At 35.7% G+C, this 25,459-nt stretch overlaps 1 protein-coding gene across 2 annotated transcripts; it reads right to left on the bottom strand.

Moving 5' to 3' along the window:
• Positions 1-2,266: 2,266 nt before the first annotated feature.
• On the bottom strand, positions 2,267-14,539 carry LOC110770638 (mediator of RNA polymerase II transcription subunit 15a-like). 2 transcript variants are annotated; one of them, XM_021974829.2, is made up of 12 exons: positions 14,386-14,539; positions 12,641-12,744; positions 12,053-12,167; positions 11,739-11,838; positions 10,110-11,180; positions 9,263-9,333; positions 7,457-7,531; positions 6,133-7,317; positions 5,715-6,038; positions 4,123-4,308; positions 3,932-4,020; positions 2,267-2,680 (listed from the first exon to the last, which is right to left on the bottom strand). In XM_021974829.2, the coding sequence occupies exons 2-12, from the start codon at positions 12,703-12,705 to the stop codon at positions 2,473-2,475; spliced, it is 3,489 nt and encodes a 1,162-aa protein (XP_021830521.2). In that variant the 5' UTR covers positions 12,706-12,744; positions 14,386-14,539; the 3' UTR covers positions 2,267-2,472. The 2 variants fall into 2 exon arrangements, with proteins under 2 accessions (XP_021830521.2, XP_088105520.1); XM_088249394.1 differs by lacking the exons at positions 12,641-12,744; positions 14,386-14,539 and having other exon boundaries at positions 11,739-11,834.
• Between the last annotated feature and the right edge of the window lie 10,920 nt (positions 14,540-25,459).

Below are 25,459 nucleotides of genomic sequence, written 5' to 3'. Positions count from 1 at the left end.
CTTTACGCCTAAGATACCAAATGGCACATCCGCAATCACCTCGTCTCTCTCACCGCTGCCTACCCCTCGGCGACGTTCACCCACAACGACGGTCATTCCGTCAACCTCCTCCAGGCCGACGACATCATCCCCATGTCGTTTCACAGCGTCACCTACAACATCCCCGTCATCATCTAGCTCATGGAGTCCTATCCCCGCCACCCGCCCGTCGTCTACGTCAACCCCACGCTCATGCATGATCATCAAGCGCCCTCACGCCCACGTTAGCCCCTCTAGTTTGGTCTCAATCCCTTAAAAATTTAGTATAAGCTACTTTAAAACTCGATGCATTGATTGATTGACATCTCATATAAAAACTCAACTCTTTTTACACCTGTGGTACTATGGTAATACGGTTTACGTCTCATGCTAGAGTTTAGAAGAAAAAATACTTAGATTATTTCTATAGCATATTCTTCCATTTTCTAACAACCGATAATCGACTATTTTCTTTAAGAAAGCATGGATTTTCAATAAAAATTATCGCTTATTCTATTTATAAAAAAAAAAAAAAGGATTTAATAGACTCAATTTAAAAAAATTCTAACCCTAAATAAGAAAGTTTATCCTCAAAGAATGCTCCATTATACACTTGTACTTCAGAGTTGGATGGCAAAATTAAGTTGATGTACATACATATTAATTTCAGGTTTACAATAATAAATATTTTAATACAATTTAGGAAATAATATCTGTTTTTGATACTACGTTACTCAAGTAACAACTAGTTTTCACTGTGTATGCATTAATCTCTATGCTATAAAAATCATATATGCAAGTGTTTGATATTTGGTTGATATTATCTGCATACCAATTCAAAGTCCTTGTAAACGTAATATTCCTTGTAATAAGTGGCAGGATTTGTGCTTTCCATTTGGTGCTAAGCCAAACTAGGAATAAGAGTGGACTTCAAAAACTCTTCAACATATTAGTTTGAATGAAAATGATAAATTAATAGTTAAATTCAAATTCTATGTCTTAACTATACTAATGAAAAATCATCCAAAGATTGATGATTTTATTAAAAAAAAACATGAAAATTTTGATGGAAATATCGAGATATTATCGATATAGATAAAAATTGAATAAAAGCCATGGAAATTGTAAGAAAAACTTGAAAAAATTTCTTGAAACTTTGGAGGATGTTTATTTAGTTAATTATCTATTACTTTATCACAAAAACTTGGAAGGAAGTGCATTGCATGATGGGTTGAACTTATTTAAGTTAATTATATAGCGAGCTAACAAACACTATGAGTGTAGAAAATATGTAGTGATTAATGAAAGAAAATTAAACAAACCATAATCATTTATTTATAATGATTTACTACAATATTTTACACTTTATGCATTGCATGGTAATGAGTGACTTAGTACCACATAGAGTTTCTATAAGGTTCAAATTTGAGTTATGTAAAACCTCTTGAGGTTTTCGGCTTTTCCACAAAACTCCTTGAGGTTTTAGAAATTACAAGAACACCCCATGAGGTTATAAATTGTTTTCACAAAATTCATTTTCATTTATTTTTTATCCAAAGATTGATGATTTTATACCCAAAAAATTATCCAAATGACAAAGTTGACCTTTGAGATTAGATTGCATATACTTCATTGAGGTTAATTTTGTCATTTGCATAAATTTTTTTTTCAAAGAAATCATCAATTTCTAGACAAACAATCAACGAAAAGGGGTTTTGTGAAACCTCAAGGGTTGTTCCCGTAATTTTTGAGACATGAGGGGGTTTTGTGAAAACACAAGAAACCTCAGGGGGTGTTAGTGTAAATAACTCTTCAAATTTTTTATTATCTTCATCATCTCAATATTATTGATATTATAGCGATACTTTGGCCAAATATTGCTGAAGTGTGAGGGAATTTATCGACGTCGATATTTTCCGATATTATCAATATTTATACGATATGTGTGCACATATGTTCCAAAATATCCTTGACTCGAAAAAACAATAATATCCTAGATATTTCGTTGATATTATTGAAATTTTAGACGATGATTGGACCTAAATTAAACATTTAAAGATGCAGGGGCAGTCCTTTCCTTATCGCAGATTTCTTTTCGATGGTCGAACATTTAAAATGTGATATATTCAGCAACACTTACATAAGTTATAGCCTTGTAGGGGATCTGGTTCATATTTTGTAAGAATTTTTTTGTTGTTTTTTTTTTTCCCATTTGTTTTAATTAAAGAGAAAGAAGGAAAACACATCGGAACCAAAAGAAAGAAAATTACTACACAAGCTCTTAATATCCAAAACTTTTGTACATCAAACAAAAATTTTGTTTTCAAAGGGTCCAATTGTCATCCAAATCTATACAATCAGCAGACTATATACCACAGACTGTATCTTCCATAGAGCATGCTGCATATTAAGAGGAACTTCTGAACAGGCAGGCACTGTACATGCAAAAATGATTCAAGCAGCACTAAGACAGTCTTCCCACGTTCCACACTTAGAACTAAAGCTTCCTCCCCCAAGCTGCTGTGCATATTCAGAGATAGCCGCTCGGGCGCAAACATCCCATGTCCTGGCTATCTCCCCAAGGGACAAAGGTTCCGTCAAGCTCCGGAGAGAGATATTGAGTTTTGACTTCACCTTTGCTGAAAGATCTTCTAGCTCATCACTGCCAGAGCAACAAGGGGGACAAGTTCATTAGGCCAAGAGGACAAATAGTAACTATACTGGTAATTAATCATCATTTGCAAGGGTGGTCAGATGAAAAGCACGGCAATGAATTAAGTTGATAATACGATTTTATAAAATCTGGCATAAATCTTCATAATTGACTATGTGGCACAAAAACAGTGAAAATCTCGGACAAATATGCATCATTTAAAAGCCCAAGGCCTAAATTAATAAGAGCACTCCTCTCTGCAGAGACAAATAACCACTATAAGTTTATAGCGACAACCTAAGGAACCTTTTGTCAAAAAAGAAAAAAAGAAAAAGAAAAGAGAAGTTTCACTTCCGTATTTTCAAGAGTGAGTTCACTCTTTGTCATGATTTCCATCATCATTATGTATAAAAGAAGAAAGTAATCTGATTCATGGAAAATGTAATTGCATATTGATGATGGAGGCATTGTGGCATTGTGGTGATAAGAAGCAGGTATTGGTCGCCGAAAAATGTGTGGGATGCCAAACATTGGTGAGGGAATTTAGTAGGTGCGCTTGGAAAGAGATTAGTATTGGCTATGAGGATTTCATCAAAAATTGTGAGCTTGGTAAGACATGAGGAGAGAATAGGATTTCGGCAAAGATGTTTGGGAGGAGGAAGACCTTTTAATAGGGAATTCCCTCAGCTCTATATCTATCCTGTAGCCTTAGTGCAGCAGTTGCAAGTACAGCAATGAATAACAACTTTCCTTTCAGCTGGGATTTTGGCTTTAGAAAGAATCCAAGGGATGAGGAAGCTGGGGAACAGGCAGGTTTTTTGAAAGCATTGAAAGGGCTGGGACTTTACATTAGTAGAGAGGATGTAAGGAAGTCACTCCTAGGTAAGTCAGGCACATTTTCTGTCAGCTCATATTTTAAATATTTCGGCAGTAATATAGCCAAAACGCCTCCAGATGTGCAGATTTGGCATGGTTGGTGGCAGTCGAACATGGAAGGATGACTGCTGACGATCAAATCCAAAGGAGGAGACCTCTTATGTGGCTGTCCCTCCAGTGGTGCATCTTGTGCAAGGCTCATTATGAAGATGTGTGAGGAAGGAAATGTGACAAGTGTTGTGCCAGCTAGTTGTTGTGCTTTGTGAAAAGAAAAAAACATAATTTTTTTGGGAAAGGGAAGAAAGATGACAGTTGCTTCAGGTTGTAGCATGATGTATAAAACAAACAGCAAATAAAGACAAAAGTATAGGCTCATTGTCTCACCTGATGTCCACTCTCAACTTGTCTAGAAATATGGGGGAGCACAACGGATAATTTGCAGGAACAAGCAATCGTAAAGGCTGGATTGGAAGCTACATAGACATTGAACACAAAGTTAATACAGGAATCGAAAAGTCAGACATGTGGTTTCTGATCACATTTGGACTAATGTGTAAAACAATATGAGCTGAAACCTGCTCTGACTTCAGACTTGGACTGATGGCCACAGCAATGAAGGAGCACCTGACGACGGTTCCTTCACCAACTTTAATTGGGGCTGAGGCTACTGTTGGAGGGGTGTCTTCATCACTGATATCCAGTACTGTGTCTATTAGTTGGTGGTTGATTACTGTAATTTCTTCTAAGAGGGTTTGATTCACCTGCAACATGTGATGCATTAATCATAACAGTAAGGACATGGAGAAATACTATGACCCAAAGTTTTGAGAAGGCAGCTAAGTTTCGTATGTGTATAAAATATAATATTATATATATATTTTTGTAATCCCAATTCAACCCTATGGGGTCTTACTTTAAGAGATGTACAAAAGCTTACCAGAAAAGGATACCACAGTACAACTCAAAGTCAACATCAAATAATTAGAATTAGGAACAATAATTGACTTTCTCTGCCTAAAGGAAATATTAACCAGTTTCAAATTGTACCATCTGGTACAGGGATAATACAGCTTTCCTAGCATGAATATAGGGATATTATATTATACCAATAATGAGGAGAACCGACATAGATATTTTACAAAATATTATTTTTTTAAATATCTAATATACATTTCAAACAAACACGGATAACAGAACAATGTTAGAATCTAAATTTTATAAAAAATTACAGAAAATGGTTCATAAATGTAGAGAACGAGGATCCCTAAACAAGGGAATTTCTGAACTTGAAATAAACATGAAATTCTTTTGTCAACTAAACAGCAAAATATTTTCTTGAGCAAAACATAATTCATGTATTGTGGCATTAAAAGCAAAGTTCTATAATGATAATATCCTGCTGGTTTTTTATCAAGGTGGAAGATATGCAATTGAGCTTTAGATACTGACTCCAAATCCCATGCACATCAGATTGCCTACAGATTGTCTCATTTTCCTCTCTTCTATTAATGTTTCTGGAATTGAGACTTCCCTAATATGTTCTCTATATGCATAACTTATTACCTATTAGATAGTTGTTCTAGGGAAAAACTAATTAATTAATTCTAGTATTATAAAGAAGCAATCACAAAGTCATTAAAACTCTGTAAATGATGCTGAAATCAGTTTCATGGAAAAGTAACCACAAATTAATTACTCTTTAAGATAACCTACAGTAATTCCACAAATTCATAGAATAGACCAAATACGGTCTATTTAATCTTTTTATGAAATTATGTAGGTTAAGCTATGGGTTACTATAATAAACCAATGAATGAATACTGAAATACGTTTCAGAAAGATCCTCTCAATGCAAATAGAAATGTGAGATATGACTTGAAGAGTCCCTTTCATACCAGGCAGTTGTTGAAAATAAAAGAAAGAAACTGGAAGAAAAAAAGTATTTGGGTCATTGTGTAGCAGACAAGAGATAGAGGACCTTCTTTTTATATCAGATGGTAATGGCAAGAAAAATGAGCAAACCATTAAAACCAAAAGGATCACAATGATGGTAGTTTTTCAACTGCACTGATGCTCTGTTGCAGGCAGCATCCATGAGAGAGTGCTATCATTAGATATGATTATTAGCTAGAAGAAATTAAAAGATCCTATCAAACCAGCAACATACCTCAATCCTAGGCCTTCTGATGTAAGATATTGCAGTTGAATCCAAGTCAAATTTCTCCTTATCACTAAACTCCGGTAAGCTATCAACAACATGCATTGGCACTGTACTTCTGCAGCGTTTAATTTTCCTTGTTGGAAAGGTGTTATCTTGCCAGGTTAAATACCTCTTTAGCAAATGAGAATTGGTCATTTCCACAAAATCTTTACCAAACGAACCTATAGATCCCCCATCGGTTTCTGGTCCTGATATTCTATCAGTTGTACACACTATGGAACCAATGTCCAAAACAGCGGCACTTAGTGTTTTAGATGACATCAAGTTCACCTGCAATGGGACAAGGATAATAAATTTCCATGTTAAGCGGTAAGTCCAATATTCTAGAACAATCAAAGAGGAAGTTGCAACAAATCAAACTAACCACTTTAGTTAAGCGCTGAATAGGCTGCTCAGAAGCAGTCAACTCATCAGAAATTATTGTTGAAGTGTTACGATGAATGCCATTAGTGGACTCTTCAAGCAAGGGTGACATAGACATCCCAGGAGTGCTGATGACAAAGGGCGATGGAGATTGTGCACCATTTACTTGTGGATCTCCAGTACTCCCAGCATTTGAAAGGGATGAAGTATCAGAAATAGGTTTCTCAGAATCTCCTGTCCTAGATGATGCAACCAAAGGAACCAAAGAAGAAATTTTAATAGAGGGGGAGTTTGCGGGATACAAAGTCGTTCTAGCTTTTGTAAGGGGTATCAGCAGATTTTTCTTGTCAATCTGAGAAGAGTACTGAGGAATTTCTTGACAGGAAGAACCAAGAATTTTGGGCACAGCGGGAGGAAATGAAGCTCCAGACTGCAGCTTTACCGGCTCATGATGCTGGTGCAGCATTTTCTGTTGTTGCACTAGTTGCTCCGTGATCATGTGCCTTCGAAGTTCTTGCTTTGGGTTTTGAGTCTGTACAGCCGGCTCTTCTTTAGGTAATTTGAGGTGCATATCTTTAAGTGTACTACAGCTAGAATCAAGAGCATTTAAATTAGACTGGGTTTCATGTATGGGCATTTGTGACAAGGTCTGAACCCTAGGTTTTTGAGGACTGCCTGTAGGGATTTTTGAGGATCCTAAGGCAACCAGCTGCACTGCGGTCAACGAATTTGCTTGTCCTGAATATTTCTCAGTCAAATTCTTTCTCAAATGCACCATGTCATGTTTCAGGGTTGGATGCTCAGCTGGAGACCTAGAACTGTTCACCAAGTTTGTCACATTGCTTGTTGCAGAACACTGCAAGTTCACTGACTGCAATGGTAGCTTCCTTTCGTCTTGGTGTGAATGAACTTGAGGAGTTTGAGAATGAAGTTGCACCATTTGACGCGTAGAGTGCACATCAGAAGAAAGTTGTCCATGCTGCAGTGAGGGAACAGGCTTTGCCCTTCCATATGTGTGAAGAATAAGCAGAATTTGCCTCTCCATTGAACCCAGATTCTCCTTGTAAGAAGGTGTAATTTTGCTTTTGGGCACATTTAGATGCAAAATGATCTCCCTCAATCTATTCTTCAATGCTTTATATCTCTCAATACTGACCCTTTCTGTCTGTTGAGAGACAGAATTGAACTGGAGAAAATTCAGAGATTTTTAAAAACAATAATAGAAATTAGTCATGTATAAAATTTAAAATATAAGCTGAAAAAGCGTTAGTTCTTGTGTTGGATAGATAAGGTAGAAAACTTGAAGAAGTGAAGCAGTAACTTACCTGCTCGATTGTATATGTTACTTTTTGAAGCATATCACTCAGAGGTGTTAAAAACTTGCTTTTTAAACTTTCAACCTGCAAAATAACATTTTTTTAAAAGTATTCAGTCACAGATATAATTCTTAAATAAAATTGCCCTATGCAACCATAGGTAGATAGTAATTTTATCTGCACACAAAAATTATGACAACACAAACACACACACACACACATACACACATTATCAGGATGAGAAGATTTTGCATATGATGCCATATGATCTAGAAAACTAACAATCAGATAAATAAGTCAACAGTTGTGTAAGAAAGAAGGCTGAAATTTGGCTATTAATATTTTTCCTGATAGGAAATATGTAATGTACACTAATGAGTATCGAACACAACCCAAGTGGACCAGCAGTCTGCAAAAGATCCTAGCTTCTGCCTACAAAAGCAGGGCACGAAACAAGAAAAGATGAAATGAAAAAAAAAGAAAAAAAAAGAATGAAACAAAACAGCTCTCAATCTACAGTCAGATGAGGAAACAGCAGCTACCCAATACATGTTCAAAAAGGAAAAAAGGGGCTGTCACAGGTTGCAGGGGAAATTGAACCCCAAAAGTGATGCCCCTCCGACTACTCAAAATTCCTGTTATTTCTTTCTACTATCGACCAAATAATTGCTAACAATCTATATCTCCATAGAACCTACGGCTTCTCTCCACCACCAACAAAGGAAGTGTATTCATAAAGAAAAAGTAGACAGCCTCCATTTATTTCATGCAGGGAAAAATAAACCCTATTTCATGAAGAAAAGAATTTAGGTGGAAAGCCGAGAGCATAAAATTTTTATTTTCGGTTTCTGCACAATTGTGAGTCATAACAAGTTGGTTACTCAAAAATAATTTAGTAATGAATTGAAAATGTCAGACAAAAAATGCTCCAATTCGACCAAGGAACAGTTTAAATGAAATGCATAAAACCCCACTTTCCAATTCACCAAAATGAAACCAGTTAGTTATACCAAAGTTCAACAACTTAAATCATTTATGTTTGAGTTCTGCTAACTTTTCCATGTGTAAGAGGATGCTTATGCCTCCACTAGAATTATGCATCAAGCCACACAGTGATTGGATGCAAATTTAACATCCAAGAATAATTATTTTTCCAACCTACACTCTAATTGCATTTAATGGCGTAGTTCATTATAACTTTAATCACGGAGTTTGTCATAATTTGACACGACTTTATTATTGCTTGTGTATTACTGTCTTCTCTAGGATAATCAGTCAATTTTTAACTACAATATGAAGTCTATTTCCTCCCTCTTTGTTCTTTTCTTTCTTTTAATAAATTCTCCCTACAGAGGTTTCCACCAAAAAAAAAAGGTAAATAAATAAATCTCTCAGTCAATCAATTAAGTCCATTGTCTAAGCTAGAGTGGACTACTATTAAAATAAGATGCATAGCCCACAATTGTGGCCTATATCAAACAATTAGAGAAAGTACCAAAGTCCACCTGACTCAAGATATTTAAATAAAATACAAACATAAACAAAGTACAAGCTAATATAGTAATAAAATGCAGGAACTTGGCTTAGACTAACAAATCCTATCTGACTAATATTTCATATTAAGTAATCAACTATTCTTACAACTTGCAGCAGCACAACAGTACCCAAATAACATTTAGAATAGAGTAATAGACAGTCAGCATAAATTCGCATAAAAAAAGGTTAAGAATAAAACATAAGCAATCAAACGAGAGAGAGAGATAGACAGACATAGACAGACATAGACTGACATAGACAGAGACAGAGAGAGAGTACCTTCCTGTAGGTATCCTCTTGCCAGTTGTCTACAAATGAAATCCTTTTCTCAGATGTGGACGTTACTGTTCCTGTAAAATTATACAAAATATGCAAGCACAAGTCAATTGAAAGTAGATTTGATAGGATGACTGTGCAAATAAAAGTGAGGGTTGTATTTAATTCTACAAATTTTTTTTCAATTAAAAATTCATTCTGGCCGAGATGAATAGATGCCCTAAGAAGTGAGCCTCTTTTGGTACAAACTAATAATCAAGGTGAAAATCCAACTTCTACATAATTCCAGAAAATGGCAATGGCTTCCAGTTTAAAAAAGGTACATATATAACATATCTTTACTGCAGATATTTATTCCTAGAAGCTAGCTAATATAGTCGTAGAGATTTTGTAGTTTGTTAATGGAGGAGTCAAAAGTTTCACAATAGTATTGCAACAACTACGAATACCCAGAAGCTTGGGTGTGATGACTTATAATATAACTAATCATCAATCAGAGAAAAATATAATTTCACTGCTAATAGATATGAGAATCCAAATAAGCTGCAAGAGGAAAGAGGCAACCAGGCTTGATAATAAAGAGAAAGTCATGTCAATCAACAGATAATAAAACCAACCAACATAATGATGAGAAAAAAGGCAGTCAGGCTTTTCAACATTTATGACATTTGCCTTTTGGTTGAATTAAGGACCAGCCAGCAACAATTTAGAGGTTCCCCACACATCCGTAATAATTAGAAACTCAATAATATAACAATAATGTATCTAGGAATGTGTTTCTACTTATTTTCTTTTATCTAACAAATCTATTTTTTCTGCCAAATTACATGATTTGGTTTTACAGTTTTACCTGATGTTTGATATGTTTGCTGCTGATCTTGTTCTGTTGGATTTGGCAGCTGTCGCATCTTATCTGGCTGTGATTGAGAGTTCAGTTGCCTCTCGAGAGACTGCGGTTGTGACCGTTGACCTTGATTTGGCAGAAGAGCTGAAGCAGTGTGTTGGGTTTCCTCCTGCATTTTAAAATTGCATTGGCGCATGCCTGAGCTAGCACATTGTGTTCCAAGGAGCTGCGAGCTTTGTTGCAGTACAGAAATATTGTTTCTTTCTGCCAATTGTTCATGATGTGCACTTGGAAGATTCATTTTTTGTACCTGAAGCCATTGTTGTACATTATTTGGTTGGCCTGGTAACCTAGTCTGTTGCTGCTGCAAGCCAGGAGTACCTATCAAATGTGGTTGCTTTTGTGATTGCATTACTAGATTATCTGGTCTTGATGATACATTTTGATGAATATCAGGAGTCTCTTGTGATTGGTGTATTTGCCTAGATGCTGTGTGAGGATGATTCTTAATCACAGAGCGTGTTGTCTGCTCGAAAGAAGACATCTGATCCTGCCGAAGATCAGAAAGTGGAGCAACATGTGTTTCAGAAGGTCGTATGGCAGGAGTTTGCATGACAGATTGTTGAGAGGTCTGTTTCTGAGCAGGTTTTAAGAGTTTCTGCTGCTGCTGCTGGTGGTACTGCTGTAGTTGTTTTTGCTGGGCTATACATGACGGTGAGATGTTTTCCTGCTTGACCTGAATACCAAGATGATGATTTAGTTGCTCATGGTTCTGCTGAGTACCAATGTGGGGTGAATGTTGTCTCCCTTGCTCCTGTCTCACATTATTGGCGGAAACATTGATAGGTGCCCCTTGCCCTGATAAATTTCCTACTGACTTCTGCGAGTTGGCATTTTCAGTAGCACTGTTTGGCAAGGGAACCCGAGCTGAAACACTGACAGTCGACCGTGCAGATGCTATGTTAGAAGAAAATCCACCAGATGCAATGGTATTTGGAACATTAGGCAATGAATGTTGTTCCCGTGCTTGAGAATGATCTCTGGATTGAACAGCAATTGATTGGCCTTGATTACCACCTTGGGGATGGAGTGCCATAAGATGTTATTGAAAAATAAAGATCGAAATAGCAAGATGACGTAATTGGAATATAGGTGAAGGATACAAGAAATATACGCCAATATTACTCTTCAACCCAGTGATACCAGTATTTGAATTTGTAGCCACCAAAGATATAAAAAACAGTTCCCAGTTTTTTCCCAAAAAAAAAAAACCTAATAATAATTTTCTGTTTCATGACTGAAAAACAAAAAACAAAAATATCAAATAGAATTTAGCTAGGGAACATATAATACCATATGTTATGTATCCAACAAAGATATATAAAACAACAGAATAAGCTAAAATTGCATAATATTTTGACACTGTTCCAGATTTAAGAAAGGGTGATGATTTTGGCACTCCAAAATCACCCTAAAATACCCTCATGCACTCCTCTTGTGAGAGAGAGTACAGGAGTGTGGGAGGTGATATCAAGAGTGCCAAAATCATCTCCTTGTAGAAAAAATAAAAGCCTAAATCTTTTCTTATGCATAATGCAAAACTCAATAACTTAATTTTTCAAATTGATGTCTTACCTGGATTCGAGGTGTTTAGACCAGAATAGGGAGGGTTTGACTTTGATGACGAAGGAACCATTGCCTCCAACCTTGACATTATCTTCATTACATATTCTTTCTAAATTAAAAAAGAAATGTTTATTTCATACTGTCATAGAAAACAAATTTACACTCTTTCGTTTTAAATAAGCATAAATAAATAAATAAAGGCATTAGCGAACTGCAATGATTTATCTGCTAAAAGGAGGCTGTTGAGTTTCAAGAGCAGCAAGGCTGAGGAAAAGAATAGAAATATGTGCTTGAGAAGAAAGGCATCTCATAACCTAATGTACCTGGTTTCTGGCAACCATATAAATCTTTTCCTCGAACTTTAGAGCAATATTCTTGATTTCAGATATACATTTTTCCGAGTCAGAAGATGGAAAACGCTTCTTTAAGGTATTCATACTGCATGAGAAATTTTTCCGCAGTCAGAAAGTTACTGGCCATGTAAGCTCAAGAAGAGTTCAATGTAATAGTTTTAGTAAACAATCAAAATGGCTTAGTCAAAGAATGGTATTGTAATATATAAACATTCAAATCTATGAGAGGCTCAAAATCTTGGCTGGCAAAATTCATAACTCATTCAGAAGAAAAGTTAAATACTGCAAAACAATTAGTCATGCTGATGCTCACCCAAGCTCAGCCTAAATAGAATTATCATAAAGCTTAGCATGTCTAAATTATTATTATTTATTTATTAAGTAATTAAGCACATATTAAGGCAGTACCCACAATGTACATCCAAAATTGTAATGACACAAAGTATTGTACAAATCCAAAATTGTAATGCCAAGAGAATATTTAAGTAATCAAAGAAGAAAAATCCTTAAGGTGGAATTCAAACAGTGTTTTGATATGATTAATGCTATTCAACTTACATCTTATTTACAACTCTTTCTCGAGAATCTGCAGGAAATTGAGTTCTCCAATCGACGGGCTCCATATCGAGTTTTAGCTTGAACAGGCCTTTAATAATCAGTAACTATAAACAGGACAAGGGAATTCGTAGGTCACATTTAAAAGAACAAATAGTGACGGTAGATATATAAACAGTAAGGACCGAAAACAGGTTCAGAAAAACCTCCACCCTAATGACAACCTGCATGTTACTTATCGTACAGTGAATACATGTGCTTGTATCTTGTGGACAATTACAATTTTTTCCTTGTCGATTTCATAAAGCCAACAAAAGGAATCCAGAGGAAGCATCCCCAGTGAGTCAATGACTAAACTTTGAAAACAGATCTAAACAAAACCACTTGCATCCCAGTCAATCAAATGATACTCATAAAAGGCTACATCACATAAATCATGGCAAACTCCCATCCCCTTTCATGATATGCACCACTCAGTAGGGAGAAGGGGAAGTTACACTATGAATGTGGCGGAGACATTAACTAGGACTTCCCTTTATTAATTATATATTGTATTTATCATGATTCTGTACTACTAGGGCAGATTTGTTCAAATAAAAGAATCACAAACTTGTAGACATGCTTGAGGACAGAACACACAGCATCATGTAACTCAAGTCTGCTTTCAATACGAAAGCAAATAATAAAGATTGTAAGGCCTAAAAGACTGGTTAAACTACATTGGAAACAAACTTCTTAGATATACATAATTCTTTATTAAAGGGATTCCAGAACTGCAATTTCTCTAGCCCCAAATTGAACTCTCATATAAAGAGGGGGGAACTCCACCTATTGGTTTAAAATAGTGTCCAGCAGTGGCGATGTAATTAGCTTTTTTGCATCATTTAATTGTTATATGGATAATCGGTAACTTTCTGATACCACATTACATAATTCTTAAAAAAGGTAGGAATTCATCAACAGCTTTTTAACTATATTATATTACAGGTATCCACAGACGTTTACCAATTTAGCCAAAGGCCGGGAGCTGTTTTAAAACTGCATAATAACCAGTGCTTTGTTTTTAAAAAAAAAAATTCTTTTAAGTTGAACAGATCTATCTCGATACTCTCTCAATTTTGCTCTCTCGCTCTCTTCTTCTTCCTCTCCCCATTCTATTATAGAATTGAAAAATTACCAAACGGGTACTGTGACTTTGACAATTTTTTCTCTCTCTGATTTTAAAAACCAAAAGAAAAATTCAAAAAAATTGGAATTGTTACTAAACTACGTATTGATGTTTCAACCTTCAGTAATGTAGAATTTTGCCAAAAGCCTAAGGGAAAGGTACATTAATAACTTAGTGATTTCTCCAAACTCTTGGACAACATTACAACAATTTCTTTTACCCAAAAACAAATAAAACTTAACTAAGCCGCTAATGAAATTAATTCTGACAGAAACTTAAGCCGCCACAATAAAGCCCCAACACCAACGCACCACAACACTTCATTGAAGGACGATATCTTCACTGTTAAAATGCCAAAAAGAAAAACCCCAAATTCAACAAATCCAGCACATATATTCACACATGCATAACCAATTCAAAGTATCATCACCCAGAAGACCCCAGAAAATTTCACCAAACAGAGACAAATTAAAACCCAAATATAAGCCGCAGTAGAAAAATTCTTTAAAAAAAATTGAAAAAAACACCAAACCCATGAACCATAGGGAAGAAGAAGCCAGAGAGGGAGGGATTTGTGTACCTTTTGGCCTCTGCTGTAATCGCCAGCGTAAGTATTGGTTGAGAGGAAAAGCTGCGAGAGGGTCTGGAAAAAGGCCTCGGCAGAGTCGCAGTAGAGGAAGGAAGCTCTCAAATGCCCAATATCTTTCCTTTCCCGCTTTGTGTAGGAGACTGTGTATAGTTTATTAACTAATTATAGGCTGTGAGGCCGTGGGTCACGTGCGAATTGTGGATGCTTGCTAAACAAGCAATTGGTGTGCTTGAAAACGTGTTTTAGGGGTTTGGGAGGGTTTTTGCCCACTTGGCATATTTGGTGAGGACAACTCTGGCTCATTTAATATAAAATCCCTGCCATAGTGTGAATATGGTTCAAATTTGGAAGTTGGGTATCCCACAGAATTGATGTTGTTACTATTTTTTGGTTTGGTTCATTGCACATCTCCTAAGAGCTTTCTTACTATATAAAGGGGTTAATTCTTTTTTTAGTTGATTTTATCTTATCTTATCGTGATTTATTTTTACGAACAATTTAATCTAAAAATAAATAAAATTTCGGAAAAAGAATTTATTTCAGCCCAAACCCCTAGGCCCCACCACCAATCCAAGTTCCATAACGTAACCCTCTGGTCCCTCTTTCCCTCTCAACTTCTGTCTTATGCGTTCTGCGTTCTTTGTTTAAGGTCTAAAATATCGATGGTTTGAGAAATATCGGTAGTCTAAAAACACAGAAAATTCGATGGAAATATCGGGATATTATCGATATCGATAAAAATTGAATAAAAACCACGGAAATTGTAAGAAAAACTTGGAAATTTTTCTTGAAATTTTGGAGAATGTTTATTTAGTCAATTATCTAATACTTTATCACAAAACATTGGAAGGAAATGCATTGCATGATGGGTTTAATTGATTTAACTTGATTATATAGCGAACTAACAAACACTGCGAGTGCAGAAAATATGTGGTAATTAATGAAAGAATATTAAACACACCATAATCATTTATTTATATTGATTTACTACAATATTTACACATTATACATTGCGTGGTAAGATACATGAGTGACTTAGTACCACATAGAGTTCCTATAGGTTCAAATTTGAGTTATTTACACTAACACCCCCTAGAAGTTTTCGGCTTTTTTACAAAACTCCTTAAAGTTTTAGGAATTAAAAGAACACCCCGTGAGGTTTTAAATTGTTTTCACAAAACTCATTTTCATTGATTTTTAATCCAAAGATTGATGATTTTATACCCAAAAAAATTCTCCAAATGACAAAGTTGGCCTTTGAGATTAGATTGCATACTTCATAACTTCATTGAGCTTAATTTTGTCATTTGCATAATTATTTTTTTTCCAATGAAACCATCAATTTTTGGTCAAACAATCAACGAAAGGGGTTTTTATGAAAACAAATAGAAACCTCAGTGGGTGTTCGTTTAATTTTTGAGACCTGAGGGGGTTTTGTGAAAACACAAGAAACCTCACGGGATGTTAGTGTAAATAACTCTTCAAATTTTTTAGTCTTCATCATCTCGATATTATGGCGATATTTTGGCCAAATGTTGTTGAAATATGAGAGAAATTATCGACATCGATATTTTCCAATATTATTGTCGATATTATTGATACTTATACGATATGTGTATGGATATATTCTAAAGGCTAATTACAGTTTAGTACCCTGTGCTTATACCCTTAAGACATGGCACTGTGGTTCCGCCGTTAGGATTTCTGTTACAATGTGGTTCAGCCGTTAGAGTTTCTGTTAGATCTTTCCGTTAATTGCCTATGTGGCACTGTGGGTCCCACATGATTTATTTATTTTAATTTAAATTGATTAAAATATGAATAAAATATTATTTTTTGGGAAAAAGTTGAAAAAGAGAAAAAAAAAATATTGGGACCCACTGACTCAAAACCAGCGACCCCCTTCCCTCCCCACAGCCCCGACTTCCACCAAGCCACCTCTCCCTCGCATCCCCCACCCTCCCTACAACAAGCCACCCCTCCCCTCACCACAACTCTCTCTCTCTCTCTCTCCCAGTACCCACAATTTCAAGCCCACCATTATTCCCTCACCCAAAAAACCAGAAAACCAAAGGCACACTTTTAATTCCAATTCCAATCGATCAAACCCCAAAACAGGTAAACAAAATTAACTCTTACCTCCTCTGTTCTGATCCCAGTAGGAGCCAACTACCCACCAATCCATTCCAGTACAAAAATAAGAACAAATAAAAGCATTAATTACTGTTACTTAGTTTCAACAAATCAAAGGTTGGTAAAAGTAAAGGTTTTTTCTTGGCTGAAACCATTAGGCGAGTTCCTCTTGGGACTAAAAATGTGGGCTTTGGATGAAGATGGTTGATTGGGTTTTGGAATTGAAGAGGAAACAAAGGAAGCTTAAAAAGGTTGGTATCTCAGACCCTGATGAAAATGGAGAGCCGCCTTGAGTCCGCACACCAATGGCGGTCGGTGGTTCCCATACATAACGAAAATCGCAGGGGGTGGAGGGAAGAAGAAAATCGTAGGGGGGATGGGTTTTGTGGGTTCTGGGTTCGTGGTGGTGGTTGGAGAGAGAGAGAGAGAGAGAGAGAGAGAGAGAGAGAGAGAGAGAATTTTTATTTATTTTTTGGTTTTTAATATTTTAATCATATTTTAATCAATTTAAATTTTAAAAAATAAATCATGTGGGACCCACAGTGCCACGTAGGCAATTGACGGAGAGATTTGACAGAAACCTTAACGGCGGAACCACATTGTAACAAATTTAAAAGACTAAGGTATGTGATTGTTAAAATTGAAACAATAGGAATTAACATGTCTTAAGGATGTAACCACAGGGTACTAAAGTGTAATTAACCCTATTCTAAAATATCCTAGACCCGAAAAAACAATAATACCTTCAATATTTCATCAATATTATCGATATTTTAGTCCTTACTTATAAGTCATTGCTAGGTTTCTCAACTTTTCAATATGGGACATTTCTACACATTTTCACACTTTATTGGTGGATTTAAAAGTACACATAGCGAAAGCATAAAATATGTATAATGTGTAAGGGGAAGCATAATCATACGAACAAGAGATAAAAACTATGGAATTGTGGGATTGGGCTTATGGAGGAACCCTTGACCTCTTTAATTGGGATTTATGGAGGAACCCTTGACCTTTAAAATAATTTACGTTACTTTCTGAATAATTTTATGCTCCTTTAATTTATGGGAGTTTCACTAAAATACCCAAAATGGGGGCTGAAATTATAAAAATACCCAACACCCAAAACACTTTATAAACATACCCAAAACTCATCATTACACACACTCAAAACCCATTTATAAACATACCCAAAATCCATCATTACACACATACCCAAAACCAATTTTGGGTATGTTTCTATGTTTAAATAGTGCTTGGGTATTTTTATAAATACATGTCTAGGATTGGGTATTTTTATAAATATCTATTAATTTATTCCATCAACTCCTCACCTTAAATCGGTGATAATTACAACTAATAATGAGAAAATATAGGCCACTAAGCAGCCAACTAATAACAGGTGAAACACTACTCCACTGCTCCACTTACATGAAAATAGGAAAAGATAAGAGTTATAAATAAATTAAGACACTAATTAAAATTTATTATAGATAATTAAAAGAATGGTGTTAAATGAACCCTACTATCAAACTATTTATTGAATTACTAATTTATCCTAATATAAAATTACCAAAAAGGATATTTTGAATTATGAAATAAATGTAATTTTAATAAGTACACCCTACTCACCATATTCAACTCTAATCAAACATAAACGAAAAACCTACTCCAAAAACTCTGTTATTCCTTTTATTGATAATAAAAAGATTAAAAAACCTCCAAATACCAAGCGAGTTCATACGTGCTTACTTGGAATTGAAACTAGAATTCGGTAATTGTGTATTGAAATTCTAAAAAATTGAAGAAACTCAATTCAATTTGGGTGAAAACTAAGAAAATAAAGATTGAAACTTTTGGGATTTGAGTTGAAGAATCTGCTTAACTGGGAAAAATAGATAGAAACCCTATTCCATTATGCGGTTGAGTGCAGAGAGAATTCAAATATAAGGAAAATTAAAAGATAAAACTGAGGAAGGCCCATTTAGTGGTTGAAGGAGAAAAAGCCAGACACACTAATCATACAAAGATAGGATTTCCTAGGGGTATCCCAACAAGGTCATCACGATACATGCATCCCTAAATTGAACTTTTTATCTTTGTTTTTGTCCGTTCTAATCTAAGACCCGATAAACATCATTTATTCAATATTAAAGAACCACATGGCAATCAAAGAGAAAACAAGGGGGCTTTCTGCTGCCTTTGAATCAAAGCTTCTCAGCCATGATATCGGAATAATTTAGTATGCCACTTGACCTTGATGAATGCTGTTACCAGATTCGAATGGGTTTGCTGTTGTGTGATAGAGTGGATTAGGGGGCGTTTGGTATCCTATTCAAATAGGGAACTCAAAATTTTTGATTTTTCTCAAAAACTTGTTTGGTATGCAACTTGAAAACTGTTTTCAAATCTTAAAAATTTGTGAACTTGTGGGTTGTTAGAAAAAAACTGAAAAAACAGATATTTTTTGTTTTTAATAGTTGGGGTGGTTTTTAGTTGTTTTTTAGTTTAAGTTTTTAAAAACAGGGCTACCAAACAGGTTTTCTTTGTTTTGGACTCAAATTCTGTTTTTGAGTTTAAAAAGTTGGATTCAAGTTGAATACCAAACAGGCCCTTAGGGTGTATCCGGGGTATTTTTGGTAATTAAATAGGGTGTACTTAGTTAATTTTATATTTTGATTTAAATATTAGGGTGTACTTAGATCATAGGGTGTACTCAGTTAATTTTAGGGTTTGTTTAGTAGCACTCTAATTAAAAACTACCTAATAACTAAACATGTAACGCATAGAATAAAACTAGGGGATAATTAAAATCTTAGGACTTGTTTGAGACTGCTTCTTTAGGAAGCACTTCTACTTATAAGCACTTCTACCAAAATCGTTTTTATTATAAAGACGTTGAAATTTTCATAAGAAATCGAAGTGTTTCTTGGAAAAGCATTTGGGAGTGCTTCTTGAAGAAGCACATGGCAGCTGCTTCTCCAAAAAGTGCTTCTATGACCCAAAAGCGCTTCTAAACTTTTCTGCCAAACGCTGTCATAAGCGCTTTTGGTTGTCACCCCAAATGGGCCTGGATTTGCTAATGGAGTCTAGCCAAGTGGAAAAAGGTTTTGACTTGTAGACCAATGGGCTCATGTTCGAATGCCCATGGCACCTTGATAGTGTGTGTATGAGAAACCCCCTCTCTCTTGTAGTTTAGACTATAAGTTGTATAAAAAAAAAGATTTTAATGGATTTTAAAGTATACGTAGCTAGGAATCTATGGATTTTATTTGATTTTCATAAACTCCACATATACTTTGATTGAATTTCTTACGGATTTTGATGAAACTTTCATTTGCATATGTTTCACTTTCCTTGTGATCTTACCGAATAACTATTCTTTTATTAAGGATTATGAGTAGGTTCTAAGTTTCGCTTACGGTCACAGTCTAAAATATCGATATTTCGCCAATATATCGATATTTTCGCGATAATGTCAAAGGCGATAATTTCCTACTCGCTCATGTATTATTTGGGCAACATATCGCGATATTAATATCGATAATATCGCGATATGAAATTGAAAAATAAATTAAAATTATTTAGAAATCACGCTCTTGCACACAAGGGGATTCGAACCCCTCTATTTCGCATCCACCTATTGAGCCTTATCCAACACGCTGCGGATGAGTTTGTTAATAAAGCTACAACGTGTAATATTTATATGGTCTTTAAAATTTATGCAAGCTAATATTATCTAGGATAAATTTTCATATGAAAAAAAATTCCCTATGGATAAATTTAGGCATATGTTTAATGTTATTTATTATTTTATTATGGAGTTGTATTTTATTTTATTTTTTGTTATATATTATGGAGTTGTATTATTATTCACTATTGAATTTTAATATTGTTCATTATATGTGATACTAAGTTTTAACTTTAATAGGAATTCTTTCTATGTGGTACTAAGTTACTCATATATATATATATATATATATATATATATATATATTTTGTTAAGCTCATATATCTTATCGTATGTAATATATTATAGTAAATTATTATAACTAAAAAATTATGGTGTGTTTAAATTTTTTTACTAATTACTACATATTTTCTAAAGACACAATGTTTGTCAGGTTGCTACATAATCAACTTAAATCACTCAAACCCACCATGCCATGCATTTTATTCCAATTTTTTGTGATCAAATAATAGACAATTGACTATATAAACATCCTCTAAAGTTTCAATAAAAAATTTCAAGTTTTTCTCACAATTTCCGTGATTTTTATTAATTTTTTGTTGATATCGATATTTCCTCAATATTTCCATCGATATATCTGTGTTTTTGGACCACCGATATTTCAGAAACTCTCGATATTTTAGGCCTTGCTTACGGTCATGGCTCAATATCCAATAACTCGCCTAGGATAGATTGTATTGACTGATATTGCATTGATTGTATGTTTACTAATCAGGAATTTGAATTCGAATCAGGAATTGAATTCCAATTTTGGAGGATTCATGTATTTACTTTACATCAAGGAATTAAAAAATAAGTGGGGCCCGCACAAAATTATGAATTGAATTCCTGATTTTGGAGGAATTCAATTCTTGGATGGAGGTGGTGCTCTAATTCCTGGAGAACTAACCCATTAGGAATTCATTTTTTTTACCCATTATATCCTCACACAATTTTAAAAAATTCTAAATTTGCCATATACTTTAACCCAACAACGAGGACATTGTTGTAATTGTAATTAGTACCACTCCTATCCCAATTCCATATTGTTTAGTAAAAAACTTCAATAGGAATTCAGAATCTAACCCTCCTCTATCCATATGGTTTAGTAAACAACTTCAATAGGAATCCGGAATCTAATTCTCCTCAATCCAACTCCTCCTCTAATCAATTCATCCTCAATTCAATTCATCCTATTCCGATTACGGATTAGTAAACAGGCCATGACTTGCTTTTGACTTTAATATTCTACTTCATCGAAGAGTTGTCATAACTACTATGTATGAAACTAAAATATGGAATTAACTGTTAATTTAGAAGTAGATCATTGGATTTTAATGTAAATTCTAATTTGCTACATGGAAAACCTTTAGGAGTTGGTGGCTCTTCCCTAGTGGTGGTTATTTGAGCCTTGTGCTCAGATCTGAGCTTAAATGTGTAACATCTCGACCCAAAATAAAATGATTTGTGAATTTAATTAATTTCATGAATTATGAATTTACAATTTTGCCATCGGGGTAGGGGTAATTTGGTCACTTTCTAATTCGGAAGGATTTGGGGGATTTGATTGGTGCTATTACGTAGATCGTACCAAGATGAGTCCGTAGACACGTAGTGGGCTTGAATCGGGATTGTAACGAAGAAATTATGATCAAAACAAACTCAGTGGCACAACCGTAATTATTTCGAAATGGGTTTAATTAAAATCTGAAAAACCCTAATTTCTCTCTCTCTCTCTCTCTCTCTCTCTCTCATGCGACAGAACCCCCCTCCCTCGTTTTTTTTTTCCGAACAGCCAGTGGCTCAAAGAGCCACCCACCGCCATCACCGGCTGTCACTTGTGCCGGCACTGGTCCCAAAAGGACCGCCTCCTCTCCCTCTTCTACTCCCACCCAGTCTCTGCTACCAACAACAAGCACAGCCATCATATTCTGCAAAAATCCGGCCGAAATTGACCCGTTTTTCCTTCAATTGTTTCGGACGTTTCCGGTGACCAAATTTTGCGATCTAGGTATTCTTTTTCATCCTCTGAATGTGATCTAGCTGCTGGTTGGGTTGTTCAGGTTTAAATTCTGCGTTTTGGTGGTCAAATAAGCGATGGAAGTATTAGCCGGTTTCGGCCCCTGATTCCGGCCACTTCCGGTGACTTTTTGGGGTAGATCCAAGAACAAAGTTGCTCCATTCAATGTGCTCTTCATGTAGGTATAAGTCTTGACCAGCAATTTGGAGTTTTTCCGATCACCGAAAATTGATTTTGGCACCCACGTGTTGCCGGCACTTGGGGCGGCACGTGGGCCAGTTTTTGACTGATCTTAGAGTCCTAAAAAAATTCTCATGTCATCCCAAGCACGACAATATGCTCGGATATGAATTTCGTTATCGTTTGATCGTCGATTGGATATCGTATATTAGGCATTATCCGGGTTCGATATGTTTGGACCCTTGGATTGACTTCATTTCAATATGTGTTGATCTAGACATCCCTAGGATCATGTAGGAATTCGTGGATCGTGAATCGGAGCCTCGGATGTTCCGGTTCAATAACTTAAAGTTTGTGTTAAACAATAACCGTCTGATCGTGCGATCGCGAGTGTTCTGACTGTCCGATCCAGACCAAACTTGCAGGACGTGCATCCTAAACCTTGTGGAACCCTTAGGAACTTTCAGATCGTAAAACGGAGGTCGTGGGTCTCGTAGGCCCGGTTGACCCAATTTGGAAAGTTTGACCGCTTGGTTGACCGAGCGTCTTCCGAGGCGATTCCATCATCCAAAACACGTAGTTGGACCTTAGGAACGTCTCGTTCCTCGTGCTTACTTGAAACTCGGGAATTAGGGTTTTAACTTAAAATTCTCGTTCGAAGCATTTTGTATTAATTTCGTGCTCGTATTCTGAATTAAGTACTTCGACCACGAGTACGCAGTAGGCTGGACCCTCTCAGGGTCAAGCAGTGTGGGACTACTTATGAGTGAACTTTGTTATCGATTGAATTAATATGCATTAAATATGGATTGTTCTGATTATGGGATTTATATATATATATATATATATATATATATATATATATATATATATATATATATATATATGGTGGAATTTTGACTATTTCGATTTTGAGGATCTTGGTTGTTTTGAATATGGATTTATGTTTGAGAAATTGCGATTCATAGTATGATGAAGTAATTGGGCAAAATATTAATATGAGTTTGAGGTACTTTATTGATTGGTTATGTGAATATGTGATGCACTATGCTAAGTACCCTCCCTTGGTTGTTGTACCCATATGTGGCGTTGGATGATTATGGCGTGTGGGCATATATGGTTTGTTGTTAGTTCATCACACATGGCGTGGGATGATCCGGCATGTGATGAAGTTGTATGCACGCGTAGGACTTGGTGTTTTGGTTTTGGCCACACGTGGCGTTGGAACTTCCCGCGTGTGTGTTGTAGAGTATTCGTCCCCTGGTTGTACAGCTCATCCCTAGACGCATGGTAGAAAGTTGAATCCTGCGGGCTAGTCAAACAATCCCCCCGTTGGATTGTTCCCCGGTACGCAAGTTGGTGTGATACTTTTATATATATTTATATATATTATATGTATATTGTATACCTCGTATACTATTGATATTTGAAGTATTTACCTGTATAGAATACATTACTATGTTTTTGGTTTTACATAACTATTTATACTAGTATATATATATATATATGGATAAATGTATTAGTGACATACTTTAAAGACATTCTTACATATGTCATTATAATTCATTTCTTCGGAATCTTTGGATTGAAGTCAAAAGGTTTTGGTTTGGTTAGTATCGTATATTCTCGGGAAAGTGAGAATATTTTGATTTCAAAATGCTTATGTAGATATGGCATCAATTGCATGTTTTGGCATTATTTTTCAAACGGTGGGGTTAGTATGTTGTTTTGCAAGATAAATCAAACTTTATTTTTGTCCACTCACACGTGTTTTGGGCCCCCGAGACTGTAGTTGACTGAGCTTAGCAGCAGAGCCGAGCCCTGAGTTTCCGAACCTCGAGCTTCTGTAGGATAAGTTTGGTTTCATTTCTGTTATGTTAAACTTTCTATCATTTGTAAATCGAAATTCTTAGATTGCTCTGTTATCGCCTGTTCTAGGGTTTGATTTGAAAGGCCAGAGGCCTAGTATGTAAACTGCTTGAAGTTATCTTATGCATGCTGCCAGTTGTGGACATTAATTGTGTTTTTCACAGATTGAGAAATTTGGGATTTGTCCATTTTTCAGGGGAGAGGCAGAAAGTCTCGTCCTTTAATATGTGGGCCCGGCATCAGTAAGATGTTGAAACTATCACGGGATTCATCCCGGATTCTGAGGGATTCGGGGCAGGTCTTATCAAAGTGTCTGAGGCTGAGTTTGTGTCCCTCGTTCGTTGCCAAACACCCGCTACGAATAGATTTACTTCCTCCTCTACATCCCCTCCTCTTCTTGCCTTCTCCTCATTCTGGATTTGGCCTCTCCATTGGGCTATATCAACCACTTCTATAAGCGAATTTTCGCGTATTTACTAGAAAGTGTATAGAGCTTTTGCTATGGTTCCTGCTCTGGTGTTTGCACCACCACCTTCCACTCTCTTGGTTTTGGTCTTTTGGGATATACCATGGTTTGAATGGTTGTTGTTTTCTCTATGGTACAGAGGCGGATTCGGCCTTCACGAAGATTGTGAGTCTTGGATGGATGTTCTTGTGTTGATGTACTTTTGTGCTTTTGGGAAATTTGTTTCTCGGCGGCAAATTGGTGGGTCTCTTTGTACAGCTATGCTGATTTGTGTGAGGGAAGTGTATCTCCTCTTTTGTGGCTATGTTGGTGTGGTCCACGTTCCCTTTGAGGGGTTGGCTTTGTTTGCTTTTGTTTTGTATTTTATTTTGGCTTTGTGATGGGGAAGATTCATTTTACTATACTGTAATGGTTTTTAGTTTGAACTCTCATAGGCTTGTTGTTCTTTGTTCCTATGTATTGGCCTTTTCGGCCCTTGTAATCTCTGTTTTTTTCCTCCCCATAGCTTTGGGGCATGAATGAACTGAGATTGACCCCAAAAAAAAAAAAAACCCTTTAGGATGGGGTTTTTAAAAAAATCGGTAAAGGGGTTTCATTCATTAACCAACCAACATAATACACTGAGGAGAAAGCAAAAAGATGTGCAACCTTGGGCCTTTGTAAAAAA

This window comes from Prunus avium, chromosome 2 (genome assembly GCF_965620075.1).
Source record: "Prunus avium chromosome 2, drPruAviu1.hap1.1, whole genome shotgun sequence".
NCBI lineage: Eukaryota > Viridiplantae > Streptophyta > Magnoliopsida > Rosales > Rosaceae > Prunus > Prunus avium.
This window is presented reverse-complemented; position numbering and strand designations above follow the sequence as displayed.

Coding starts and splice junctions, on each gene's coding strand:
- LOC110770638 (XM_021974829.2), bottom strand. CDS start 12,705: ATGGAGCCCGTCGATTGGAGAACTCAATTTCCTGCAGATTCTCGAGAA. Junction 7,318..7,456: donor TAACATATACAATCGAGCAG/GTAAGTTACTGC, acceptor AATTTTCTCCAG/TTCAATTCTGTCTCTCAACA. Junction 4,021..4,122: donor CAAGTCTGAAGTCAGAGCAG/GTTTCAGCTCAT, acceptor ATGTCTATGTAG/CTTCCAATCCAGCCTTTACG.